This window comes from Lithobates pipiens, unplaced genomic scaffold, assembly GCF_037356315.1.
Source record: "Lithobates pipiens isolate NorthernLeopardFrog02 unplaced genomic scaffold, aLitPip1_a1.2 Scaffold_22, whole genome shotgun sequence".
Taxonomy (NCBI): Eukaryota; Metazoa; Chordata; class Amphibia; order Anura; family Ranidae; genus Lithobates; species Lithobates pipiens.
Window position 1 is genome coordinate 56,699,396 of NW_027507784.1, and position 19,512 is coordinate 56,718,907.

Here is a 19,512-nt window from a genome sequence, read left to right on the forward strand (position 1 = left end):
GACTATATAATGAGCACATCCACTCCAATGTGCAGTCATTGTAGAACTTATATTGGTGCCCGGGTCTTGGCGTCACAATTGCTGAATGTACCAATCTGTCCAATTTACGAGTGCAAATTTGCGAATCAAGAGCGGAGTATTTGAATAAAGCAGTTGAATAAAACAAAGTTGAGTGTACTTCTACTTTTTAAGATCCCCTTAAAGAAAGAAGTGGTGGAAGATTGACAGTTTGGCAAATTCTACTTACAACACAGATTGTTGTAATATTGAAGGCAGATCGTCTTTAATAAGAAGGCTAACCCAAGTGATATCTGGCAGAGGTCCATTTATAATTAAAAAAAAAAGTTGCATAGATATAATGTCCAGCAAAACTGCAAGTACATTCGTTTTGTGCCAATTAACCAGCTTTCTCTCTTTAGGTTTAGGGATTTTTCGTACAACATTAAAGCTGTGGCTGTTGTGTGAATGGGGTGAAATCAAATGCTCAGCATTGTCTCGTCTGGTGGAATGTTCCTCGGCTATCTTTGGTTGAATGATGACAGACTATTGTTTTAGATTATTTTTGATCAAATGTTGTCAGGCTACTGTTTTGAGCTATTTTGGGTCGAAGGTTGTTGGGCTATTGTTTTAGAACATTTTCTCTTCTGGTTGAACATTGTTCGCTATTGTTTTAGGCCATTTTCTCTTCCCGGAGAAGACTATTTTCTCTTATGACTGTATATTCCTAGGGTATTAGGGAATGTTACTTTCCCCTCTGCCAAAAACAACTTAAAGTGTTTGTTACCCCAACACTTCATATTCCTGATATGTGCCTGCTGTACCAGTATCCTGTTCTCTTTGTATTGCTTCCTTTTTGTGGGAAACCCCTGGTGATCCTGCCAGTCCCTCCGCTTTCCTATTAAAAACTGACCACGCTAAGCAGGAGAACACATCGTGGTCAGTTCCCTAGCTATGCTGGGAACTCGGTGTGCTGGGAACTCTGTGTGCTCTCCTCGAATAATCAGACTTGTCCAGACATATCCCCCCTTGCATAGCCATTCCCCTGGGAAGATCAGTGTGCTGCTGTACCTCCTCTTCCAGCTCTTATGCTGCTGAGAACAGAGGGAATGTTATCACTTATAAAATAAAAAAAATGGGAAAAGGGTATTTATCTTTTTTTTTTTTTCTTAGAGCTATACAAAAATGTTTTGCCTTTCATTTCTATTTTAAACTGTATGGGTTGTTTTACAAGGTGAGCGTTAACATATGCTTTAAATTTCATTAAAAAAACATTTTGCACATTAAAGAAAACATTTGTAAAGACATTATTTGAAAAAATTGCATAAATGCTGATGCATTCACAGAGTGGATTTTGTATAAATAGCCCCCTTTAGCTGGCCACACACTAGCAGAATTGTATTAGAATTTTTTTGGTCTTGAAAATATATATTCAATCTAATTGTTATTGGGGTCAAATCACTCTTCATTTTCCCCCAAAAAATAGGAAGGAGCAGGATGCCACTTTTTTTTTTTTTTTTTTAAAGCAAACAAATATTTTGAAGTACTTTCAAATGACATTCATCAAGTCAACGAATGTACTTTTTTGTATCAACGTTTAGCTAGCTTAAAAGGGTTTCTTTTTTGGTGGGGGGGGGGGGTTTGGAATAGGTAGATTTTTTATCTTAAAGCAGGAGTCCGCCGTTTTTTTTTTTTAAAGCCAGCAGCTACAAATACTGCAGCTGCTGACTTTTAAAATAATGACACATACCCGCCCAGCGCACCCGCGATGTCGGCACCCGAAGCCGATCTCTCGGTATGGGAATCGGGAAGTGGAGCCTTTCGGCTTCATTTCCCGGTTCCCTACTGCGCATGCGCGAGTCGCACTGCGCAATAAGGATGGTCCCCGCTGTCTCTGGGATCTGTGTGTTTCCCAGCAGGCAGCGGGGGACCTTCGGAAAGGGGCGTAGATTCTGCGGAAAGGGGCGTACCTTCTGCAGAATCTACGCCGGAAGTGGGTGCAGATACCTGTACTGTACAGGTACCTGCACCCCCCTCCCCCCTGAAAGGTGCCAATTGTGGTGCCGGAGGGGGGGGGGGGGTTGCAATGAGCGGAAGGTCCACTTTAGGGTGGACCTCCGCTTTAATGCATTCTATGCATTAAGATAAAAAGCCTTCTGTGTGTAGCAGGCCTTCCCCCAGCACCCCCTAATACTTACCCGAGTTCCATCTCTCTCCAGAAATGTTGCTTGAGTCACTTGGCTGCCCAGGACTCTCCCCCCTGATTGGCTCAGACACAGCAGTGGCACCATTGGCTCCCGTGGCTCTCAAAGTCAATTAGCCATTCAGGAGACAAAGTGGACAGGGCCGAACCGCAGCTCCATGTCTGAATAGACACACGGAGCTGTAGCTCAGCTCGGGTGCCCCCATAGCAAGCTGTTTGCTGTGGGGGCACTCGACAGGAGGGAGGGGCCAGGAGCAGCAAAGAGGGACCAGAGAAGAGGAGGATCCAAGCTGCTCTGTGCAAAACCAACTACACAGAAGAGGTAAGTATAACATGTTTGTGTTTTTTGTTTTAAAAACAAGACTTTACAATCACTTTAACACAGGCTCCAGTTTGTATAAGAGCAGCATGAACAGAAAGCTTTGACAAAACATTTGCAGAGATTTCAGTAAGCTTTGTGGAAGCTTTTAAAGTACCGCACAACTCCAGTTTGTAAATGTTGAACAGAGATCCTAATGGGAGTGCTGATTGATACATCAAACAAGTTGCTAGCAGGCTTCAGCACTTCCTGAAACTTGTTGAAAGCCTACTGAAGCCTGCTAGTAGCTTGCTTAAAGTGGCAATCAGAATTCCCATTAGGATCCGTGTTCAACATTTACAAACTGGAGTTGAATGGTACTTTAAAGTGGTTGTAAATGCAAAAAATAAAAAATAAAAACCTGCAAGACAAAGGCATAATGATAATGAGCTAGTATGCATAGCATACTAGCTCATTATGAAATACTCCCCTTAGATCAAAGCCCCTGCAGCAGTTCCTGTACAATGCTCCGGCCGGCAACATCGCTCCCAGAGTTATTTCCGGATATTGCGGGCTCCGGCACTATGATTGGCCTGTGGCACGATGACGTCACTCCCGCGCATGCGGGTGGGAGCCGCCGTTAACGACACGTTGGCTGAAGCAACGGCACGAACGAGCCGTTGCTTCAGTGCGCACGTGCCGATGACGTCGGCACATGCTGATACAGGGGGATATCTCCTAAACCGGTTTAGGAGATATCCGAGGTAGCTACAGGCAAGCTTAATGTTAGGCTTACCTGTAGTAAAAAGTGGATTGTAAGGGTTTACAACCACTTTAAAGCTTCAACAAAGCTTGCTGAAAGCTCTGCAAATGCTTTGTCAAAGCTTGCGGTTCACACTGTTCATACACAAGGTGAAGCCTGTGTGAAATAGGGCTGTGTGTTTATATGCAGACTTGGCATTATATCTTGGAGGTCCCCTCATAACTAACGAATACCTACACTGAAAACTTGTGTACTCTAGTTTTTCTAAACAGTAAAGAAAACCATTAATGCTGGATTGAAGCTGTCTATAGAAGGAAGAGTGGCACTCCTCCAGGAAAGGCTTAGTTTTTTGGCTTTAGCTCAGACTTCCATCTTCTTTAGCTCCCTGCTAAGGTTTAAAGCCGGTCTACGGGTCCATTATACTAAGCTTGCAGCAGTCTAGCCGCATTTAGATTAGGGACCAAACTGTGTAAGAGGAGTATTATGTCCGAGCCAGCAGAAGGAGGGCCATCAATTAACTCTTTAGGCCACCACCGGGCAAATATATATTTTTTTTGCGGATAGTAAATTCAAATCACTTCTTGGTCTCAACGCTTGTGAACTGAAAACAAATCAAACCTAAATTCCCAACTCCACCCACTTTGCTGAATCGGTGATCAATCTTGCATTAAGAAGAATGCAGAGGGAAAGTGAGCTCCCAGAGTAAAGCCTGGTAAGTTTATACAGCTCACAAGGAGGTATCTGTACTAACTATGCGATGTTAGTACAGTGATCTCCATGCTGTGCTTATGTGTTCTGACAGGTGGGCTGCTGATCGGAGCTCGCAGACATAGGCTGAGTGCGCTGATCGGTTGCCGATCAGCTGCTGGTTTAGCAGCATGCTAGTTCGACAAAAGCCGATTGGGAGTCTGGCTTCTGTCAAACAAGGACCTGTACACATAGGCTGAATGTCAGCCGGTATCTGATTCAACCAATATTCAGTCCATGTGTATGGGGTTTAAGAGAGGGCAAAGTCAGAAAGACAAGCTTGTAGGCTTTGGTGATGGAGCCTGCCATTGAAAGAAACCTATTGAGAACTCTAACCCACCGTTTTTAAAACATAATGCCACTTTTCTTGAGAAAAAGCAATTCACTTAAAGTGTTTGTTACCCCAACACTTAGTATTCCTAATATGTGCCTATTGTACCATGTATTTGTATGAGAAAGTATCCTGTTCTCTTTGTTTTACTTCCTTTGTGTCAAATCCCTGCTGTCCCTGCTGCCCCCCTGCTTTCCCATTAAATCTAACCACACTAAGCAGGAAAGCACACTGTGGTTTGTTTGTTTAGCAAAAAATAAAAAACGCCAGAAGTGATTAAATACCACCAAAGGAAATTAAAAAGGAACAGCTCAGTTCTAGTTCATTTATATTGTGTTCAATAAAGCCCTAATGAAGGAGTCATTTTTGGACCCCAGAAACGTGTTGGCTACTCTTTGAACAATCCCCATAACATTTATTGGAATACAATTGTATTTGGACTTCTTAGTGGTGTGGTGATTACATTTTCATTAGTGTTACATTATACTACTACTATACTAAGCCAAAGAGACTGTGGAGATCCTCTGGGGTGTAGAAGGCGCCTGCCTGGGAACCAGATTATATACATGTACATCAATAGTTTAAGATAACAGTATCAATGACCTTATGGGACCAGCACTATTTTTCCACAACTATATAAACTTTGTAGACAAGTTTTCTCAAGTGTGACTGCAAAAGCGGAAACACAGTTTAAGTTAGCCAACAAATCCCACTTTTTCTATATAAAATGCATTTTCAGAGCAAAATAAAAATAAGAATCTGCAAGAAAGCTTTCTGCTGTACAAAGTATATGATGAGCATAGAACTAATAAAAATGGCGAGTAGCAATTACGCAGCAGCCCTTTGACCCCATCATCACATGACATATATTGTTGGCCCCACTGCACTATATAGCATATAATCAATACAAACTATACCAAGAGCATCATAAAATGAGTAATAAGTAAAACAATCAAAGCTTTTGTTCAGAACATTAGAAAACACAATCTTAATTCCCCATGTGGTGTCCCATACAGCTCAATTAACCACAAGCTAATGACGTTAATGACAGCTTGGCCACTTACCGATTATTCCACTGTCTTTGCTTTCCAGGGTGGAGCTGGGGCTGCTGATGGTTCCGCTGGGACTGGCTCTGTTCGTGGCTGTTTTGCTGATGCAGCTGTTTAGCGTGGAGCAAGGACTGGCAGTGCTTGGAGAAGCTGTGCTGTTTGTCAGCGTTGAGCAGGGACTTATCCCGTGACTTGTCACTGTACACTGCAGAAAATCATCCATTAATTACCATGGCACACAAGGTCTGCTAAGAAAGATGCATCCAACAGAGAAACAGACACACTCTCTTTGTTAGCACATTGATATACAAAATTCATATTTGTAACCCTTCGCTCTGCACAGCAACATGCTTCAAGGGTCAGACATTTAAGGGCTACAGCAGCTTTAAAGCTGAACCCCAGATATGGATTTTTTGCATAGTTAGATTGGTCCAGCTTGGACCACTGTCAATATGCATACCCCACTGCAGAGGGACCCCTCTGGTAGCAGAAAACCATGGTGGCAGTCACAATAACTGTCACTGTCCTCTGGGTCCCATGCCAAAAACTGTCCTATTGCATAGTAACCACAAGGGGTCATTGGCACAGGCACCATTCACAAAATTTCCTTACATTTCCTCAATTAATGCAAGGCGTTTCCTGACTGAACAAGGCGGAGAGGAGAGGCGGTGACATCACAATCTCCACCTTGTCCAATCAGAGAACACCTTGCATTAACTGAAATAAATGCAAGGTGTTCTGTGAATGGCACCTGTACTGAGCACATAGCCCCCATGTTCACTATAAAGGAGGGCAGCCACTCGACACTGACTTGGAAGCCAGCGGCAATCACTGTACCAGTAGCGGCTACTACTGCAATTCTACAAGGATCCCCACAGGTATAGTATATGGATATTTACATTGTTCCAAGCTGGTCCAATGTGTCTATGCAAAAAATCCATACCTGGAAATCAGAATTAACAAAATCCCACAGCCTTTCAAACTGCTATGGCCCAATGGTTTTTACAGTGACCGTGTATTACAAATGGACGCTGTCACCAGGTGCAGTGACGGCGAACCTTGGCACCCCAGATGTTATGAAACTACATTTCCCATGATGCTCATGCACTCTGCCATGTAGCTGAACATCGTGGGAAATTTACTTCCAAAACATCTGGGGTGCCAAGGTTCGCCATCACTGCACTAGAATAAGAAGTTGAAACATAGCCAACCCATAAAAGGAGAAGCTGAATACTCCAAAGTAAATGTCCATCAAAAAGCATGTCCTTTCTGGTTTCTAGCAGGATCAACCACAGCAGGCAGAAGGGGATTTGCTATCTGATGGACACAGAGGTGTTGGACAGAATCGGTCGCCATAGAAATGTAAGAAAACAAAGACTGGATGTGCCCTGTGCCCGCCCAACAGGTAAGGATTCAACATCTTCTTTTACAGACGGCTTTAAAGAGAAAATCTAGCCACAACCTCTTTGCATAGAGTAGGTAAAAGTCATCACCTCTGTTGTATGATATTGCTATACTTGTATTGGTAATTGGAATAGGAAGCGAGGCGACTCTCCAGGCTGTTTTAGTAAAGAGTGGAAGGGAAGTTTTTTTTTCATGTTACTTTAAAACCATTAAAGGAATCTGGCACCAAAAAATATGCAAATGGAATAAAGTAAACAGTTCGACCCAAAAATTGTCCACAACTGCTAGAGATAAGCTACTTAGAAGGTGGACTAAACACCACAAGCAGAACACATCTCTGAAAGCTCTTAGGACCCTCAAGGTTCCACAGAGATGTCTCTTGGGATTTCCAATATCATAGGTCAATACAATAACTATATTCTGCCAAGGGCTTGAAAAAACGAATAAACCATTTCTTCAAGCCTTTGGCAGACTATATTTATTGTATTGACCTATGATATTGAATATCCCAAGAGACACTTCTGCAGAACATTTAGGGTCCTAAGCGCTTTCAGAGATAAGCTCTCTTTGTGTTTTTCATGTTACTTTCATCCTCAGGGGGCGATTTCCCGTCACTTCCTGCATGACCATAGTGGAAGTGAAGAGGATCTCCCCAACAGGGATACAGACCACTCTACTAAAAGTGTTTATTTCTGTCTATGCTTCTGTTAGACCCATTCTCCTCTTATCCTACAGACCACAAGAAATCTCTTCATGAAGTCACAGACAGCAATAAAAAACAGCCAGTAGATGGACCAGGCAATTTTATAGATTTGAGTGCAATCCTTCAACTTGCATTTAGTACATTGCATACAGGTACATGTTGCATGTCCAAATACATAAAAAGTAATGTATTCCAGTGCAAAGTTTAAAAAAGTATTTATTAAGACCCCTTTTCCCACTGGGACATTTTTCAGGCGCTTTAGCGTTAAAATAAGCACCTGTAAAGCGCTTGAAAGAAGCCTCATCTGCAATCCCAATGTGAAAGCCCAAGTGCTTTAAGAGCCCTTTCACACTGCCAGCAGGAGCTTTTCAGGCGTTTTGCAGGCGCTTCCCATTGATTTCAATGGGAAGGGGCGCTTTAGGAGCGGTGTATTCAAAAGCACTGCAAAGAAGCTGCTTGCTGGACTTTTTTTGACGCCCCACCAGTGCAGCACCTCAGTGTGAAAGCACTCAGGCTTTCACATTGGGATTGCAGTTGAGGCTTCTTTCAGGCGTTTTACATGCGCTTTTAACGCTAAAGCGCCTGAAAAACGCCCCAATGTGAAAGGGGTCTAAGTTGCAAAGGGCATTTCTGCAAGCTAAAAATATTTCCAAGAGCAAAAATCTTTTACCCGTTTTGTGACCACAACCTGTATTATTAAGTCACATTTTGCAGCAGCGGACCAGGAATGCGCAACAGTGCACGACCCCAGTTCCCAGACCCCGCTGTCAAACTGACAAATTAGTCACAATTTTAGAGTCAAGTCGACAAATATATACCGATGCTTCTAAATTAAGTCTGGATATCGAAACCTTAGAAGCGTTAAAGATTTAAATTGTAGGCTAGTCCTATACTAATGTGACTTGTGCGACCATTGCATCAAATGTGAGCCCCCCCTTGTGATAATACCATAATAACTGCAAGTTTAACTGAAGTGTAACAGTACACTTGCAGGAGTCATCAGGCATGCTGGGAAATTATTTATATCCAAAATCTGTTCAGAAAAATCAGGTTTGGAAACAGAATCACTCTGGCCAAACAGAATGAAAAAAATATTCCTCCATACACACTGGCAAAAAATCTCCCATTGTGCCTAGTGTATTGTGACGTAAGGTGCTCTGAGGGACGGAGGCATATCCAGCTTTACCTCGCATACAAACCGACCTGTTACCCCTTATGTGGCATTACCAGCAGCAACACTTTTCTTCTCAGGATATGTTACCACCATTGCCGATCCAACACATGACCGTTTAAGCAGTTTTTTCCCTAGAACTTGGCGATAAATTAAAGACAGGCCTGCTCCCTATATAAGGCTCCCTAAGTGCTTATGACCAGTTTTAAGCCTATACCGTCTTAGTTATTTATCTGGTGCCCCCATATCCCTATCTGTGTGCTGGTCTCCTGCTGTTTCGGCGCCTGGTCCTGTGGTCTCCCTCCCCTCTTGGAGAGGTGGTTGTTCAGCTGCTGTGTCTTACCGGTATTGGGTGAGCGTTGAAATCCTCTTTAGCACCATTTGTGAAATACAGAAGCTCCTGAAGATGCAACTACAGTCGCGAAACATGTAGAGCAATTTTTAATTCCTCAAGGACCTTTGAAAACCCAACAGTCAATGACGTATCTCAGTGCTGGCTTTTTTTGATAAAAATAGTATAGCCCCACAGGAAGTATACAAGTAGTATTCCCCTTGGGCCATTCAATGGCTCTTTTTCTATGTATAAACTATGTGTTTTATTAAGTGTGTAATGTATACGTCTGTAATTTATGTGAACTATTACAAATTTTCTATTTTTCTATATGTGCAGTTAAAGTCCATTTTTTCTCATTATTCAATTCTCACTTTGTTAGGATGTGGCACACGCATACTCTGGGTGTTCGATTGCCACCTCAGGGCACAGCAGTCAATTCTTTCTCTTCTAATGTATTGCGACAGTCACCAATAGTGGCTCTGACCTCTCATTGGATCCAAATTTTCCATTCATCTCCATCCCGTTCAGAAGGATGCCAACAGGGCCACCCACATAGCAAATTTTGTCTGGTTCATCAGAAACTGGCTGAAATTTGCATAGTGTATGGGCAGCTTAGGACGTAAAGCACCAGCAAGACGTGTTTGTTTGTGGTAACAGACTCATGTATGTAAATATCTTATACACACCTAATGTGTTTAGTATTTTACTCTCTTGTGATAACTTTTTTCCATTGGCACCTTTAAATTCTACACTGCAGAACATGCCGGCTGAACCTGTTCTACAGATAAGGACCGGTCAAGTGAGCAGAATAGACGGTTTCCTGCTTCTGCAGAGCACACCTACAGAGTCCCTGACAATCTAAAACAAACACAGGATTTCAACACTCCATAGTTCAGCTTGCCTTGTACCTGAATTCTCTTATCTGTATTTACCAATATCCTCATTCTGTCCTATTACAGCTTTATTTACAATCCACTTCTAACAAGGAAGCGGCAAGCCACCAGCTAATTAGCTGATGACAGGTTCTCACAGCTTGTGAAAAGACAAGCAGCCATGTTTGATCCCAAGTCAGGATGACTAGATCCGGAGACAGCAGTCAGCAATTAGCCTGCTGGGTTGTTTGTCTGGCACACTTTGAAAAAAAAAAAAAAAAAAAAAAAAGGAACATCTGACTACTATGGAGGAAAGCAGCTCAAATTATACATTAGCTGATCATCTTGCCTATAAAGCCGGTCATACATGGATCAAACTTCAGTAGATTCAGCAGGGACCGGCCGAGATACGGTCCATCTATGGGCAGACTGATTGTACCCAAGTTGTTCCATCAAGTGACTTGGGTACAATAGGGATGAGCTCTGGCGTGTTTGCATACGCCACATGCAGAGCCTGCCAGGAAGTTGGCGCTGCGCTAATCACAGGCAGTGAGACATTGCCCCGATGCACGGCTGCAGAGATCGGGCAATGTCTCAATGCCTGTGATTAGCGCAGCGCCAACTTCCTGGCGGGTTCTGCACATGGTGTATACGAACACGCTGGAGCTCATCCTTGTGCATGTCCACATGGTTTTACATGTGATTACTGTCGGCGGCGATCAATCAACTTGGTACATTCAGCCTGCCCATACAGGGCTAGAAACTCGTGGCGATTCCTGCTGAACCAGCTGAGATTCAATCCATGTACAGCTGGCCTAAGTCTGAAAGGCTTGGTTGGCTCTTGCAGTTGGGGCACAGTAAAAACACACCATTAAAGGGATTATAAGGCATTCTACGCATTAAGGTGAAAAAGCCCCTTTGCTGCAGCAGCCCTCCAGAGGCCCCCTTTTTCTTACCTGAGCCCATCTGTTCCAGCGATGAGCACGAGCTCAGCCGCCATCTCTGTCCTCATTGGATAGACTGATAGCATCGGGAGCCATTGACTCCCACTGCTGTCAATCAAATCCAGTGATACGTGAGCAGGGGGTGGGGTTAAATCCTGCTGTCTGTGTTAATGGACGCAGCAGCAGGACTTAGGAGCGCACCCGCACGGGTGCCCTCATGGAAAGCAGTTCTCTGTGGGGGCACCTGATGAAGGGAAGGAGCCAGTAAATCCAGTGGGGGAACCCCAGAAGAGGAGGATCAGGGCTGCTCTGTGCAAAACAGAGCAGGTAAATATAACAAGTTTGTTATTTTTATAAATAAAATGTTGAACCTTCACAACCCCTTTAAGCCACCCTCAAATGCTCCATCTTAAGCTATAAAGGCAGCAGATGGGGGGATGCACACATGTTGCTTTGCATTGCGGTGCAGCAAAAATGACCCCCCTAGTCTTGTTTGTCACCCAGTACCGCTCACCGAATGCCACCCATTCAACTGGCTGTGGGATGGTGGTGCAAGTCTTTAAGGGATAAAACAGGCAGTGAGGAGGCACCGCTAGTGCAAACAAGCTCAATCACATTATGGGCTTGTTCAAACCAGCGTATATGCTAAACTGTGCTCACCAGCCGCGGCCCGTCCATAAGGGGCACAGGGGTGCCACTCCCCTAATCCATGCACCCTGCCCCTAATTTACATGCAGGGCGCCGGATGAATGGGTTCCAATGGGAGGTTTTGTTTTTGTTTTTAGAAGCACGATTGGAGCCTGAGGCTCCAATTGGCTTCAAAAAAGGGTGGGGTGGGGGTGGGCCCATGGGAAAATTGGAAAAAGGGCACTGACATACCTATTGTCCAGGTTCTCTCTCTGTTTAGCAAACACTCTTACGGTAAGCTAGGTTTGACATTCCAGCAAATGGGCACAAAGTAATAAGAAATTATTGCAAAGAAGGATCATATGGCAAACAGGTAAAAAAATTTAAATAATAATAAATAAATATTTCAATCAATGCACATTTGCTTGGAGCTTATCTTTAACCACTTCCTGCCCAGGCCAATTCTGACATTTCTCTCCTACATGTAAAATTCCTAATTTTTTTGCTAGAAAATTACATAGAACCCCCAAAAATTATATATGTTTTTTTAGCAAAGACCCTAGAGAATACAATGGCGGTCATTGCAACTTTTTATCTCGCACGGTATTTGCGCAGCAATTTTTCGAACGCGTTTTTTTCAGAAAAAAAAACAGTTTCATGCTAAAAAAAAAACAAATCAGTAAAGTTAGCCCAATTTTTTTGCATAATGTGAAAGAGGAGGATACGCCGAGTAAATAGATACCCAACATGTCACGCTTCAAAATTGCACGCGCTCGTGGAATGGCGCCAAACTTTGGTATTTAAAAATCCCCATAGGCGACGCTTTAAAATTTTTTACTGGTTACATGTTTTGGGTTACAGAGGAGGTCTAGGGCTAGAATTATTGCTCTCGCTCCAACGTTCGCGGCGATACCTCACATGTGTGGTTTGAACACCGTTTTCATATGTGGGCGGGACTTACGTATGCGTTCGCTTCTGTGTGCGAGCTCACGGGGACAGGGGCGCTTAAAAAAATTTTTTTTTATTTTTTATTGTTCATTTTATTTTTATTTTTTTAGTTTTACACTTAAAAAAAAAAAAAAAAAAATTGATGACTTTTATTCCTATTACAAGGAATGTAAACATCCCTTGTAATAGGAATATGGCACGATCGGACCTATTTACAGTGAAATATGGGGTCAATAAGACCCCATATCTCACCTCTAGGCTGGGCAGAATAAAAACAAAAAAAAAAAAAAAAACGATCCTGGCTTCCTAGCCAGATTGGCGCCGTTAATTTGAATAACGAGGCCGGGCGTGACGTCATAACATCGCGCCCGGCCTCCGAACGATCATAGAGACTCCGGGGACAATCTAGTCCACCGGAAATCTCTATGATCACATCCTGGGGCCGGCGGATCCTGTGACCGACTCACCAATGGAAACGGTGAGTCGGTAGAAGCACCGGAGGGCGGCGGGAGGGGGGGGGGGCGTCCCCTCCCGCCGCCCGTAAGAACGATCAAGCGGCGGAACAGCCGCTATGATCGTTCTTATGGTGTAGTGAATCGCCGGCTGAAAACGGCAATATCTAAATGATGTCTGTGGACTCAGGCATCATTTAGATATAACCACCGAAACCCCAGGCCGTCAATAGACGTACTGCGGTTTTGAAGTGGTTAAACAAATTCAGACACACACATATACATACATATATACATACATATATATATATATATATATATATATATATATATATATATATATATATATATATATATATATACACACATATACACACATATATATATATATATATATATACATATATATATATATATATATATATATATATATATATAGCCCTTTGGATAATCCCTGTAATCACTTACAGTAAGGATATTCCATTTTCTAAAACTTCTACATGTAATGCTTGGAAGTTGAAATCAGGCTTGCAGTTAGAACCTGCTTGGCAGGCAAATACATGAAAGCAAGGATCAGAATGGGGGAAGATGATATACCTCAAGGGTTACTGCTAGTCCAAATAGTGGGCAGGAGGTGGGGAAGAGGCCAAAACTGATAATAACAAAGCCTGCCTAGTGGGGCACACTTACCATAGTTTCATTCTTCTCATCCATAGAAACTCGCGCAGTGTTCGGAATGCCTTCACCCAGCAAGAATCCCAGCCTTGTCATCAGCTCCTGAGCAGCCGGGGAACAACCCGAGGTCTTATCAAGTGCAGATTCTACATGGAGAGGGTGAAACGGAAGACATCAGACCGGAGGATTTCTTCTCCAGAAGACTAAAGAGCTCTATTACAGTTTACTCTGAGTGGACACAAACTAGAAATCAAATATCTCTAATAGACTCACAGTTCAGGGGAATCAACATATCTAGATTGCGGAGGTTGTCATTAGAAGGCACATTGATTTTTTGCTGGAAACTGATAGGGAATATGGTTTCCATGGCTTCTAATGGACAGTATGGTCAATCTATCAGCAATATTAGATGTAATATGGGAGCTTGATTTTAAAGGGTCAGGCCACCCTATAGTATAGTGTTTTAGTATAGATGTAACTGGTGGGCTGAATTAGTCCCTGGCTTCTTCTCGGTCATAAATACCCCAATCTGTGACAGCTCTTCGGCATAGTTCCTCCATCTGCTCAAGTCTACCTAGGAGAGCTCACCTTTGCGTGTTCCAGCTCTTCCTTTACATTCACTGTGATATAAAATATATAACAAATCCAACAGGGAAAGCTGGACCCCCTAATAATGGTCACAGCACATGCGAAGGTGCAAGAACTCAAAGGCCTTGTGTGAGCTATGTTTACCTGCATAAGGATGCACAAGTGTTCCATGTAGCCAGTGCCATTGATGTCAATTGGGACGCAGTGGCTGCACGGACACAGCTGCTGCTCCCAACATGACATTTGCGTGGGTTCACGGCCCCAAGCGCAAACCGTGCGAGTTCAGGGGCATGCACCCATACCTGCACGAATGTCATATTGGGAGCAGCGAACGTGTCTGTGCAGCCACTGCATCCCAATTGACAATAATGGGATTACCTGCATGGGAATGCATGGAACACCTGTGCAGCCATGTGCAGGTAAACACGGCCTTCGCACGGGATACATCCCATAGATCTTCCCAATAGAGCCAGGAAATCCAACAAATAGATGACCCTCCAACGCCTATTAAAAATGAAAACATTAGACCTGTGTTCCTATAAGACTCATACAACGCCTGATTGGGTATGCTCTATCCTAACTTTGATAGGAGCATCATTTGTATACACTAGAACCAACCTCTGTATGTGCCATACTGTTTTTTTTTAATAAAGTTTTTTGTACAAGAAAAATGAAATTATTAAATTTTGCCAGACTGACCTTTTAAAAACTAGACCAGAGCCCTGACAAACTGACGGAAAAACAGAACGTCTCCATTCACACTTGTCATGCAACGTTGGCCATTAAAGTTGCATGAAAAAGTAGTAAATACTGAGCTTGTGTGTCAAAATCAGTAGCAGTAACAATAAAATGTGAGCTATGACACAATCAATAGTAAAAAAGGGCAAGTTGCGAAAGTCCAAACTGATCAAAACAGTTCAAATAGCAAAGATGAATAAATGGATAAACCAAAACAATGTGAAAACAATGTAGTTCTTGTGAGTAGACGATCCAAAAGAATCCTCTACCATGTGACGTCACCGACACGGAGGGCAGGATGTGCCCTTACCGCAAAGGATAGACCCTCTATTATGGAAGGTCAGAAGCGCAATGGGAATGATCAGCTGTTATGTGTCCCTGGAACATGCAGTGCAGAGGATGTCCGTCTCTCCAGCCGTCCGCGTTTGTTAATGTAATAGCCGTGTCCGGCTCTCGCTCTACCTAGAGATCTCCTCACTGACAGCGGCCACCAGCCGGAATCCAGACTGGAGCATTGGAGCTTCTCCTCGTTAATAATCCCGCCTCCAAACTGCTTTGACGCTCCAGTCTGGATTCCGGCTGGTGGCCGCTGTCAGTGTGGAGATCTCTGGGTAGAGGGAGAGCGGAGAGCCGGACACAGCTATTACATTGACAAACACGACAGACGGCTGGAGAGACGGACATCCTCTGCACTGCATGTTCCAGGGACACGCAACAGCTGATAATTCCCATTGCGCTTCTGAACCTTCCATAATAGAGAATCAATCCTTTGCGGTAAGGGCACATCCTACCCTCAACGTTGGTGACGTCACATGGTGGAGGATTTATTTGGATTGTCTACTCACAAGCACTACGTTCAAAGTTTTCACATCTTTTTGGTTTATCCGTTTATTTATCGTTTTGATCACAGTTTGGACTTTCACATCAATTATGAGCTTAACTTGTCCTTTTTTAATATTGTTTGTGTCATATCTCCCATTTGATTGTTACTGCTACTGATTTTGACACACAAGCTCAGTATTATTTACTGCTTTTTCATGCAACTTTAATGTCCAACGCTGCATGACAACTTGTGTGCAACAGTTGTCCATTATCACTGGTCAAAGTCGTATCCAAGTTGCACCCATCCAAAGTTGCACTCCAAATCCGGCGCAACTTTGGAGTCATACAAGTGTGAATGGGGTCCAAATGGCGAGGCTCCAAAAAACAATAAGACTCCTTTCACACTGAAATGCCACTAAAAAGGGATAAACATGGGTTGCTTTGCAGTGCTTTAGCTGCGTTTTTAAGGCACTAATCGGGCACTAGCGCAGCAGTTTTTGAAAGATCACGTGAAAACATGACCTTAAAAGGGGCTATTTCTAGCACTAAAACGCCTGAAAACTGCCTCAGTGTGAAAGGGGTCTAAATCCAAACAATTAATACTTCCATATTTGGCAACAGAAGTGCAGAAAATATGCAAAGTCGTTACTTCATAATTATACACAACATGTCTCTGGATGATCTGACTGGACATCTCATGCAGAAGCAGAGCAGGGAAAACTCCACTACACAGTAGAAGCTGTTCATTTTCCCGGTACACACATGGCACGTACTATATACTAAAGAAGGGATGTGGCCACATTGAATATATTAAAAGGGAAAACTGTGCACCCTCAGTTGGAGACATGGAGACGCCATTACCAATGCTGGAGACAGAAAGGGTTGTATATTTAAATCTCAAATGTATCCTAATATGGCCAATTTGGTTAAAAAATAATCCCCAATGGAGTTCAGCAAAACAAAAAAACAAAAAAAAAAAAAAGAAGAATGGAACCTCTTCTAGCTATTGTTTGACAGACACAGTAGACTTGAGCAGCAACTACTACAAATTTAGATCGCTGCATTCCCTGGCACCTTGTGCTGGGACCTGTAGTGCCTCTGTAGCCAGAGGATGATGGCAGAAGTCCCAAGTCTGTGGCAGAACATTCTTTCAGGAACCGGGCCAGCCTCTTTGTCAGTCTTGTCCCGTCCTGCTCCCACATACCCATTCATTAGTGGTCTTCCAATTACGTCCGCCTTCCTGTCAGATCTGGAGATGCTGGCGTGAACTCCAGCTTGCCTAGGCAAATTAATTAACCCTCCAAACCAGCACTTCAAAGCGGCTAGAGAGAAAGCGAGACAGCCCAGGCTAGTCCCCAGCCGTCATATCATATTTACCGGGCCCGGCTTAAAGTGAAGTGACAAGCTGGCCACGGCAGCCTCCATTATACAGGAGACTCGAGGAGGGGGGCAAACAAAGAAAAAGCTAAAGGCCCAGCCAGGTGCCGGCGACATGCAGAGGCCGGCTAATAGGGCAGGTAAAGGAAATGTCCACTAAATACTATCTGCATATAAAAGTTGAACTACTTGCTGACCAGCTGCCAGCATTATACTGCAGCAAGATGGCATGATCCCGCAAATCAACGTAGCTGTATGTCAGTTCGGGATCTCGCTTTTGTGGGCGTGTGCTCCTGTTGGCTGGGGGGAGGGGGGGGGGGGTTGGGTCAATCTTCAGGTCAGGCGGACTCTATGTCCGCCGGCCACTCGCGATCATTCCGCGCAGTGAAAGAACGGGAATCTGCCTGTGTAAACAAGGGAGATCACACAGATCCGGTCTTTCTGCTATGCAGAAACATGCATCTGTGTGTTTCCCCAGTCACACAGTCCCCCCCCACAGCTAGTAAATGCAAACAGGGAACACATTTAACCCCTTTCCCTGACCGTGCCACTGGCACAACAGTGCATATTTTTTTAGCACCGATTACTGTAATAACGTCGCTGGTCAAAATTGTCAGTTAGGTGTCCGATCTGTCTGCCGCAATGTCACCATCCCACTAAAAATCACTGATCGCCGCCATTACTAGTAAAAATAATAATAAAAATGTCATCAATCTATCCCATATTTTGTAGACGCAATTTTTTTTTACCAAAAATATGTAGCAGAATACAGATCGGCCTAAACTGATGAAAACATTTTATTTTTTTGGAAAGGTTTTATAGCAGAAAGTAAAAAAATGTTGTTGTTTTTTTCAAAATTTACGCTTTTTTTTTTAATAGCGCAAAAAATAAAAACCGCAGAGGTGATCAAATACCACCAAAAGAAAGCTCAATTTGTTTGAAGTACAGCGTCGCACGACTGTGCAATTGTCAGTTAAAGCAACCCAGTGCCTTATCGCACAAAATGGCCGGGTCAGGAAGTGGATAAATCCTTTCCGGGGCTGAAGTGGTTAATAACCTAATCCATTATCAGACCACCCTGCTGCCAAATATATATTGGGGAACTCTCATACAAAAACTTTGGCGGTCTTTTATTAAGGAGTTTGTTTTAATAAAAAATTGGAAAGTTGTAATAGTGTTAAATCCAACAACAGATAATGGAAAAAAGAAAAGTTAATGCGGTTTTACTCTGCAGGAGAGGACCACTGGTCAATAAAAGGAAATCCACAGTCATTAGTTGGGTCCTTCCCTTTCCTGGTCCACCAGTGATTGGACTCTCTGCCTCCCCTGCAGTCAAACCATGCTCCCCCCCCCCCCCCCAATTACATTTCACGGTGTCCCCAAAATATGAATGGTTACACAGCATTGTTATTTTAATGCATATTTTACCAAAATGAATTACAGGGGGGGGGGGGGGGAACAAAAAAACCTTGTTCCCATGATACACTATGGAGGTCCCCTGTTGTGCTCCAGGTCCTATGTGCATCTGCGTGACCTAATGGTAAAGGTGGGTCACCACATCGGTTTTTAGGCCCATTCACACTTGTACGACTCCAAAGTTGCGCCGACTTTGAAGTGCAACTTTGATGCAACTTTGGTCATTAATAATGGACAACTGCTGCATACAAGTTGCATTGTATTACATTCAGGTATGACTTTCATGCAACTTCTGAGGGTTAAGTTGCACAAGGCCCCTTTCACATGATTTTTTGCTGGATTTCAGGGAATGCCTGTGTAAACTTGAGGTCTATGGACCTCAACTTGCATCAATGTCGGACCAAAATAGTACAGGGACTACCTGGAAGTCGCAGAGATATGAATGGTACTCACTGAAAATCATGGGGTATGACTTGTCATGGGACTTTGCAGTCCCAAGTTGCAGGACTTCAACTGTATGTCGAATATCTTTCAATAAAACGTTATTGATTAAAAAAAAATGTCCATTGTGCATGAGGCCCAAAGGTTTACCAGGTACCCCTTGCCTGGGTCACTTCAGCTCAATAACCCCTGAAGTGTGTACAATTATAGGCTACAACCTCCAAATACATTTCCTGTTCCTTTGCATGTTTGTCACACTTAAGTGTTTCGGAACATCAAACCAATTTAAACAATAGTCAAGGACAACACAAGTAAACACAAAATGCAATTTGTAAATGAAGGTGTTTATTATTAAAAGGTGAAAAAAAATCCAAACCATCATGGCCCTGTGTGAAAAAGTGATTGCCCCCTAAACCTAATAACTGGTTGGGCCACCCTTAGCAGCAACAACTGCAACCAAGCGTTTGCGATAACGTGCAATGAGGCTTTTACAGCGTCCTGGAGGAATTTTGGCCCACTCATCTTTGCAGAATTGTCCTAATTCTGTTACATTAGAGGGTTTTCGAGCATGAACGGCCTTTTTAAGGTCATACCACAACATCTCAATAGGAT

General features: G+C 43.3%; 1 protein-coding gene across 5 annotated transcripts in view; it reads right to left on the bottom strand.

Annotated features, from left to right (window-relative positions):
* Positions 1-19,512, bottom strand: part of TANC1 (tetratricopeptide repeat, ankyrin repeat and coiled-coil containing 1) — a 329,903-nt gene that overhangs the window by 127,600 nt on the left and 182,791 nt on the right. For all 5 annotated transcript variants that reach the window (XM_077447640.1, XM_077447638.1, XM_077447637.1 and 2 more), the window contains 2 exons: positions 13,534-13,664; positions 5,404-5,593 (listed from right to left, as the gene is read on the bottom strand). In XM_077447640.1, the coding sequence (XP_077303766.1) occupies positions 5,404-5,593; positions 13,534-13,664 (321 nt within the window). The remainder of the gene's footprint in view (positions 1-5,403; positions 5,594-13,533; positions 13,665-19,512) is intronic.